The sequence below is a fragment of the Leptopilina heterotoma genome, unplaced genomic scaffold (genome assembly GCF_015476425.1).
Source record: "Leptopilina heterotoma isolate Lh14 unplaced genomic scaffold, ASM1547642v1 Lhet_135, whole genome shotgun sequence".
NCBI classification, from domain to species: Eukaryota; Metazoa; Arthropoda; class Insecta; order Hymenoptera; family Figitidae; genus Leptopilina; species Leptopilina heterotoma.
The window spans coordinates 90,823-100,967 of NW_025110854.1; the positions used below are offsets into that span (position 1 = coordinate 90,823).

General features: G+C 29.6%; 1 protein-coding gene across 1 annotated transcript; it reads left to right on the forward strand.

Moving 5' to 3' along the window:
• The first annotated feature begins 810 nt into the window (after window positions 1-810).
• Window positions 811-7,169, forward strand: LOC122497678 (NPC intracellular cholesterol transporter 2-like). Its single transcript, XM_043604926.1, has 3 exons — window positions 811-967; window positions 2,156-2,317; window positions 6,736-7,169. The coding sequence occupies exons 1-3, from the start codon at window positions 949-951 to the stop codon at window positions 6,996-6,998; spliced, it is 444 nt and encodes a 147-aa protein (XP_043460861.1). The 5' UTR covers window positions 811-948; the 3' UTR covers window positions 6,999-7,169.
• Window positions 7,170-10,145: the final 2,976 nt, after the last annotated feature.

Consider the following 10,145-nt stretch of genomic DNA (forward strand, 5'->3'; position numbering starts at 1 on the left):
CAAATTTTTAATACTGGATCAGTAGCGGTTGCCAGTACTGTACTAACGCTGACACTTAGTACTGGCAAAATGTTATCATCCCAAAGTTACGCCATCTTTGGCGCCAATACTGGGTACCAGTACTGCGCCAGTAGTGGTCAGTACACTATCATTGCTATTCACAATTATATGAACCACAGAACCATAATCAAGCTTCTTTTGCATTTGTAAACATTTTCCCCAATTTTTAAACTTAAAATGTTTATATCGTATGTACATTCTTTCAAAATTGTATACTTTATTAAGATGTTTATTTCAATCATTTAAAATTTTTAATTATTAATACTGATTTAATAGTTATTATTTTACTTCTATTATTAAATACAGAATATTTTTGTAATTTGTAAAATATTAACTTTTAATTTATTTTAACATTTCTATCTAAATTGATATTATGCCATAAAAATAAGTCATTTTTATCATAGAAGTGGACACCTGTGCAGAACTTTTTATCTACTATATGTAATCAGTGATTAATGTTTGTGTAACACTTGAGTAAAGATAAAATACTAAAACTTTATATAAGATTTGTAAGAAGTACTTACGCTTGTTATGACTCGATTTTTAAAAATAATTTATGATGGCAGTTGTTTACAGCAATTAAAAATTATTATCCTAGGCATTAAAACAGTTTATATATAATATTGAAACAAAAATATATAACTATATATTTTCTTTCATGAATATTGTATTACATTGCTATTTGTATTGAGACACAAATGCAACAAATAACTACTAAAAAATTTAGAATTGTTATTTTTTGAGATAATTGTTATCAATTTTAATTTCATGACAGGCGAGAGATTATCGCTGGAATATAAAAAGAATAGCCTTATTAAATAAATCAGTAATCTCCACAAGATACAATAAAGCTTTTTACATTATACCATAATCTATTTTATTTTAAAAATGAAGCACCTTATAATTGGTAAGTTTTTAAGATGTGTCAATGAAAATTGAATAAAATTAAGAGAAAATAGTTCAATCTTCAAATTATTATCAATTTAAAGATAAAAAGTTTAACAACTTTAACTTTTAGAGTCCTAACCCAGACTTCTCTTTTTTGTATTATTACCTATGCAACTATTAGAATTTAGTACTATTTGAACGTAAGGGCTTGTCTCGTATTTAAATAAAGGAATAACTTTCGTTCTACATGTTTTTTTAATTTTTATAATTAATTTATAAAAATATAGAGTATAGTGGGGCGAAAAAGCCAGTTTTACTTTTTAGATTATAAAATCAGAATTAAATTTTTTTTTAAATTTCCAATTAGTGTCGAAAGTTTAATCATTTAGCTTCAAAATCCTTATTAGACATTTTTTGTATTATATAAAAGGACTAATAAGTTATAAGAGTTTTACAAAAGTACTCAAAGTGCCTTTTTTACACCACCTGACAGTAGGAGAAAAGAGGCGTTTTGCGATTTTGCAAAATATTTTGTTATAAATTTTACCAAGAGTGAAAAAGGGGGTGTTGAGCATCAACTCCCGCGCGAGCTATTTTGTCATTGTTTTATTGTTTACACCTCGAGGAGTTAACATAGGGGTGTAAGTTTTTAATCAAGTTTGGCTTATTTTCTTCAGTGTAGATCACAGTATCAAAATAAAAAACATACCAGTAATGAAACATTTTTTAAAATATTTTTTTATATAAATAAATTAATAACAAAATCCCCAAACATAGAAAAAATAATCTAGTTATTATAAAGTTATTATAAAGGAACAGTCCAGTCGCGCTTGAAATTATCTAGTTTCTTTACTAGCCAACTGGCTAATAACTCAAATGGAGTGTCACGCTTTTCTATTCAAGTTATTATAGCCCAACTTGATAAATTCTGGTTAACGATTCTGTAGAACCGTTAACCGTTTATATAAAAATATATTAGAAATAGTAAATTATTATATGTAATTTTCGATAAAACGAGCATTTTGCTATTTGCCTCAACTTTGCTGCAAATTTGCAGTGCAAGTTTACGAATTTCACATTACAAATTTGCTGAAAATTGTTGTGCTATGTGTGTATGTTCTCATGCAGAGTGATATATTATGCGTTAATAATGAGGATGAAATAAACTTATCTCAAATAACTACTGATAATGCTTTTTGTTTTTTAGCTTTTTCACTTCTGTTGTTTATAAATGATTGTAAACCTACACCTTTTAAGAAATGCGAGGGACAATCGCCTCCAACGAATCTCAGAATTAAAGGATGTGAAGATTTTCCTTGTAAACTTTATAGAGGGAAAAATGTTACAGCAGAGTGGGATTTCATTATCAGTAAGTAGATTATAAATGTCAATTTTATGAGTATTCAGCTTTAAAGGAAATGATTTGATTGTTAAGCTGTAGTGTATAATTTTTAAACAAAGTGAATTAAAAACAATCAAAATAGGTATTTGAAAAATCCTGTTTTAAGTTGCTAAATTTAAACAGTAGAAAGATAATTTTTTTAAGAGCAGTTTAAACGTACGTTACTTTATTAAAAATATTTTTTAATAATACTTCTGATTAAAACATAATAAAAAAATGTTTACTTACTTGTACATCATATCAACCATGAGACCACCTGTTTGATAGGTGCACAGTTAGTCAACATAAAAAAACGGTTTTCAAAATAGTCGACAGCCTACAATCTTAATAAATTTTGGAATTTTTTTTATAACACTCAGCACTAAGAAAGTGAAGAGATCTCTCGAGGCCAGAGATGTTAACTATTTCAAATAAATCTATTTCAAATGCAAAATAGAAAATGCAAAATGCCTATTTTCATTTTACATTTTAAATGCATTTGCCGAAAACCATTTTCCATTATGATTTGAAATGGTTTTTTTCATTATTTTGTATTTGAAAATGCAAAATACAAGAAAATTTTTTGTATATTGTAGCAATTTTTTCTTTTAAGGTACTACTACACTTTAGAATTTAAAAAAATTTTATTTTTTTTATTGTATTTTTTAACTCCTTATGACTTTAGAAAACACCTCCTAAAGTATTTATAACCAATTGTAAAAAATAAAAGTAAATTTTTCAAAAAATATTCAATTAATGTAAAAAGTCATTGACAAATTAAGTAAGTCTTTAAGGGGATGGTGGGGTCCAGCTTTTTGTTACGACCAGTAGAAACATTGGTGCTAATGTATGTAACAGTGTCTGAAATAAAAAAAATGGTGGGGTTTCAATTTGCGAAAGAATTTTAGGTAATTTATGGATGGCCTCTAACGATACATATAAGTTTAAACGCGTTTTTCTCAAAATAACGTTTTCTCAAATTGCGGACAGTTTATCTCTGAATCTACTGAACCAATTTTAATAAATGATAACTCGTTTTGTTTGTTAGCATGTCCTGTGTGAGAATTTACCAGAAAATGGTCCAAGAATTCAAAAAAAAACATTTTTGCAGACCAGAAAAATACTGAAAAACATAGTGTATTTTGACAAAAATTATTGAAACATCTGCTATTTTTTATTTTAGTCGATTTTTCATTATTGGTGGTACACTGTAAAAACAAAGTCTTCCTTTAAGCCCGAAATTTGTCTTTTTTCAAGGTGTAAACGGAAGTTGACCATATTGGCTGAATGTCAGTAATGATTAGAAGTTTAAAAAGAATACTCCCCAATTGATACAAGTAAGGTGTTAAAAGAACTGAAATTAAACTGTAAGCTAGTAAGAAGGCTAAAATTTAGCCAAACCATTTAGCTAAATTTCAGCCTTCTTACAAGCTTACAGTTGAATTTCAGTTTATTTAACACCTTACTTGTATCAATTGGGGAGTCTTCCGTTTACACCTTGAAAAAAGACAAATTTCGAGCTTAAAGGCGGTGTCAAAGTCGATGCGATTTTTCCATTGAAGCTCAATGCAAAAATCCAATCGACTTTGACACCGCCTTAAAGAAAGACTTTGTTTTTACAGTGTATGTTCATATTCTTGAATTTTATTAAAATAAACATATGTCACATTTAATTTCTTATAACAAACAACAATTATTAAAACTATCAGTGGAAATTTCTCTCTTTAAGATAAAGAATTAAATGCTAATGCACATATATATTAGGTGAAATTTAGATTATAAAATGTTTATAAACTTGTTTATAATCGAATTAAAATATTAACATACTAATAAAACTAAACTTTCTGTCTAAGATTCACCAATTATAAATATAATTTATGGACTTATATATTATTAATAAAACACGAGTCAAAAGTAAACCGACAAACCGGCGACGCGACGCGCTATTCAGACTTTTCACTGTGTAGATTTCTATGCAAGAAACCTTCCTTTTTAAAAAGCAATTTGGATTTTTTGTTTCCGATTTGTCAATCTTGAGATAAACTGTCCGCAATTGGACAACTAACTTTTTGGAGTTTCGATCTGAATGCTGTCTGCAGATTATGATATTAAATAAAAATTAAAAACAAACCATTATTTTTATTCTCCAAATATGTACTACACGGAGAAAAATTTATTCGTACTGATTACAATAGTCTATATTACTGTTCGGATATGTGACCACTTTTTGTGATGATTACTATAGCTGTTGTAAGGAGTACAAACATGAAGGTATCCCTTACAACAGCTATAGTAATCGTTCCTACTCAATTCTTAGCACATTACATAGTCTTCGTAACCATTCCAAAAAGTGGTCACATATCCGAGCTGTAATGTAGACTATTGTAATCATTAAAAAGAATTTTTCTCCGTGTAATATAGGCAAAAAAGTTTTTTTTATATTTATAATATAAAAATTTACCAAACTTTATGGGAAAATATTCATTTTTACATACTAAAAACGGAAATTTTCAGGTTCAAAGTTTCAATATTTACATAGGATTTCACATCAAGCATTCGAAAATGAGATATTTTATTTAATTGCTGACAAAGTTTTCTTACAATTTTTTCAAAAAAGTAGTTTATTGTATAAAGTCAAATTAATAGAATAATATATAAAACAGTTTCATAAGGGATACAATCTTATTTTATGAAAAAGTCAAAAAGTTACGTAAAAATAAAGTTCATTAAAAAAAAGCATTTCATTTTGTAAAACCATTTTGAAAATGCATATTTTCTATTTTGCATTTGAAATAACTTTTTGAAAACTATTTTATATTTTATATTTGAAATACTTTTTGTGATACCATTTAGTATTTAGCATTTTAAATAGGTTTTGAGACCCATTTTTAACATCTCTGCTCGAGGCGGATTTAAAAATTTTTGTAAATTGTTTAAACAATCTTGTCTTAAATAATAAAGAAAACAGTAACTTATATATTATTAAGCCATCTATTATAAGAAAGATTTTCTTTATTTTTTACATTTCTTTTTAATTGTTTCTAAGAAGAAAATAAAATAACAAATGAAATTGTTTTTAACCTAAAATAAAAAGAAATCTTTCTTATGACAGATACCTATTTTCCTGTTCGGTTTTGTTCTTTTTGTTTTGTTTTGCGCCTTTATTAGTAGATTTCCTATAAATCTTGCTACCAACTCCCAATTTGTAATTGGTGACCCAAAAAAACCCCCGAGTGGTGAGTTTTAAGCAAATTCTTCGATTTTTAAAAAATCATCGGCCATTTTAGATTCGACATTTTGAATGTTTGATAATCAACACTGAAGTCGTAATCATCAACCTCGAGAAACCCCAAGTGATGAGTTTTGAGCAATTAAAACCATTTTTAGATTATTTATGAAATTTTATTCTCTAAAAACAAAAAAAATGCATTTTTTTATTATTTAAAACAAGATTGTTTGAACAATTTACAAAAATTTTAAAATCCACCTTGATTAATGTTTTTAGAATTAAGTGCTGAGTGTTTTAAATAAAGAAAATTTTTAAATCCATTAAGATTTGTAGGCTGTAGACTATTTTGAACATCGTTTATTTGCTTCACGGTGTGGTGGTCTATTAACTGATTATATTCAATTTTTTCTCGCCATTCGTTAGTTTGTCGAAACATTGGTTTTATCGCATCTAATATAGTACGTAATTTTCTCCCGATTTGCAATTCCGCTGGAGTTAAGTTTGTAATACAGTGTTTTGTCTTTGAGTCAGAATTACTCAAACGGATCACTTAAAAATAGTTTTTTTTCTCTTTGTACAGTAAAAAGACCTTGAATAAAGGATAATGTAATCTGCACTTAATTGTTAACATGTGTACCGAATTGCAGCTCTCTAGGTCAAGATATGTAAAAGTTAAGGGGGGACAGCCCATTTTGCGTGGCTGAGACGGACACACGAGTGATTTCATAAGGGTTCCATCAGTATACCTACGGTGTACAGAGCCATAAAAATGAATACTGAAATGTAAAAAAAATTGACGTATAAAAAATTACATTACAAAATATATATCCTGCACTATAGTACTCACATCCGTAAAAGTTCACAAAAATTAAATTTTAAATATGGGTCTTGAAGTGTATAGGATTTAAGTATTACAAAATTCTCAATTATACCTATGAAAGTCCTGCATTAGTTTCTCAGATTTTCAAACAGTATTAGAATTTAAAAAAAATCACTTTCGTCCAACTTTTTAATACGAGTATTACAATTTTCTTTAGATATTTTCTTTCCGTGCAGACCTTATTTTATATAATATAATATACTGCCTGCCTATAACTAACACCCTGACTATCACCGGTACATTTACCTTAAAATATATAAAAAATATATGCATAATTACAATTAAAATATTTTTCAGGTGCACCAACAAAAGTCTTGATTCCAAAAGTGACAGCATTTGTACTATCAACAACTGTTTCTTATCCGTTTGCTCAAAAGAATGCGTGTGAGACTCTAATAAAAGGAGAATGTCCATTGAATAAGGGAGAAGAAGTTACGTATTCTTTAAACATGCCGGTACTATCAATTTACCCGCAAATAAAGTTAAGCATTCAATTTCAATTTATTGACGATAATGGTAACGTACAAGTGTGCTTTATTGTACCTGCGAAAGTTGTATAATTGTAGATATATTTACCACTTTAGAAGAATAACGTATTATAAAAAAGAAACATTAGAAACAATAAAAAATGTAATAAAATAAATAATATTATATTTCCTTGTAATAAATATTTTAATATTTATATGTGCCAGCTATATATTATATGTTGTAATAAATACTATTAACTAATACTTGCGCGCCCTTTATTTATTTGCTGTTAAAAAAAATATTTTAACATTGAAGAGTTTCTAACATTATTCTAATATTAAAATCATTTATATTACAAACCAAGCACGGCATTAATTCCCAGACGAGTTTTGATTCTATTGTGAAACTTCTAAAAGCCCCTAAGACCACCTAACTATTCACACAAATACTAATCCTCTTGCCCTTTTTGAATGGACATTCACTGTAAAAAAAGAGCGCCTTGGTTTAAGACGTTTGCGTGGTCACATTTTAGACGTTTATAAGCGTCTTATTTGCCTTCTAAAATGCATGTATTTGTAGGTTATGTTTTTCATTTAAGACGCTTATTTACATAAGACGTTTATAAACGTCTAAGCGTCTTATTTTTAGACGCCATTTTTTTCAGTGTTTAGGCGCAAGTTAAAATATCACAGACCTTGGCCTGCCAGACCGTAATAGCATATTGTCCCAGTGACTCAGCCACTTCAATGCAGCCAGTTTTTTGATAGATTTCGAAGCCTGCACCGCAGTCCATCATGGAGCCGTCTGTATACCAGACTTCGTCACCAAGTGGAAAACCCTTCTACCAGTCCATCCTGGAAGGTATAATGATCTTAAAGCGGGGTTTAAATTTCATTTTCTTGAATTTAGCGTGGAAACTTGGTGTGTTTACCGCCTGCTCATAGTAAGAGCCGCCTTTTTCACCGCAGTAATATGCAGAGGTACTTCGGCTAGTATGAATCCCAACGCAGCTGTTGGCGTGGTCTTCATAGCCCCGTAAAACCCCTGAAAACCATTGCTTGGAGTTGGTCCAGTTTCTCTTTAACTGTTATCAGTTGAGTCCTACACCACCAAACAACTACCGCGTAAAGAACTCTGGGATTTAAAATCATCTGATACAGCCAGTTGACCATATTGGGCCCCAGTCCCCACGATGAACCTATCGCCCTTCTACACTTCTAAAAAGCAGTACAGAACCTTCTATACTGGTATCCGAAATGTTCTTTCCAACTCAGCTTCTTATCCAGGATTAGTTCCAGGTACTAAGCCTATTCGGAAAAGACTCAAAATTACTGAAGCGTGCTACTAATTTTTCGATGGAGATATTTTTATATTTCATATCAATAATTTTATAGTATTTTCGTACCAAAATATGACCCCAAAGTTGTTTTCGCAAAATTTTATTTCTTGTATATACGGGTAAAAAAACCCTTTCGTACACTCAGATGCTTTAATGCGTCCTTCCGGTTTAAAGGAATTTTGAAAAGTCGTGTCATTTCTATCAAATTCATAGTTCGTGACATACGAATGTTCATTCATATGTCACGAAATGAAAAGATTTTGACAGAAATCATACGACTTTACAAAATACCGTCAAACCGGAAGGACAGCATTATTGCATCTGTGTGTACAAAAGTACTAGAATAATGCTTAAATTGAAAAAATAAAAAACGAAGCAATTACAATAAAACGTAATTAGCAAAAAATAACAATCTGCGTAAATCAACGTTAAATCTAGTAAATTAAATTCTGTAGTAATCAACATTATTATAATAATACATTACTATTATATTACTAAAAAAATTTAATTTTTTTAAGATTTATTGTTTAAACAATTTTTACCTAAGCATCAAATTATTAAAACATTTTTTTCGACTGTTCTATTTGATGGATTTTAATAAAATTTAAAATGAGTAACATACAATAACCCTGCTTTCAAACAAAAAATATTTGTTAAATTTTGTTCATAATTTGTTTAAAATAGCAACAATTATTATAAAAAAATGGAAATAAAATAAACTTCTCCGCCTAATTTCGTACTTTTTCTCGTCAATTATGATTCCTTGTTTTATCACGAGTATTTCTAAAAAAAGTCAGTATATTGCATTATAGGTCAAAAGTTATTAGTATTTATGTTTTGCCAGGCTACTTAGTCTGAATGCGCGGTAAATTCAAATATCATGTATCCTTGTATTTATGAGGCATTATTCCTGAACTGCCCCAAGAATAAAAAAAAGTTCTTGGATTTCCTTTATACTTTAAAAATATGTTACCCTAGTAAATACTAGTTAATACACCAATTTACAGACCCAACGCCCCACCCCTATCAAAAGGGTGGGGGGTTGAAATTTCAGCTTAAACTCGAACATGCGTTTTTCAAACATTTGTAGTTTCTACTTAAATTATTCGATTAAGAACGTTTGATGATCTCTAAAATTTATAGGTTATGTGTGACTTACACCCTGTAAAAAAAAAGTATTGGGAGGTACGGGATTCCGTATTGCAAGTGCCAACCTGCCAATGCGGTATTCGCGAAATACCGCATTGGGTGTCGTGGTGAATACGGAAATCAAGGGGTCCCAATGCGGTGCAAGTTTTAAGCTTTAAAAAAAACGAAAATACGTGACAGGAGGAAATAATTAGTGTCAGTGGAGAAATATGCGAGTTAAAGGAATGAGAAAATAATAATAGTGAGTGTAAAAATGAAATTTTAAGAAACAAAGGTAAGTTGAACTGTCAAATATGGGCCCAATGCGGCATAGGCTGATTTCAATGCGCCACAGCAAAAGCAACTTTGACTGGTTTGAATGGCGTGAAATAGGTAAACAAACATTTTCTAACACATTTGTCTCCGTACACAGACACTTTTCACTAAATCTGCCAACGTACAATTGGTAAGCATCTTCTAAATTACAATAATCGAAAATATTGTTTAGATTCATGCAGAAACGTGGTTATAAAATGAAAAATTGGAAAGTAATGTAATGCAAATCATATGTCAGCTGGGCCACTGTGTTCGCTCGATTCGCTCTGCTTGCTTCTGCCCTCTACTGGCGACTTGCACTATGTACCGATTGTGTACCGCATTGAAAGCAGCCTACGCCGCATTGGACTCATATTTGACAGTTCAACTTACCTTTTTTTCTTAAAATTTCATTTTTACACTCACTATTATTATTTTCTCATTCCTTTAACTCGCA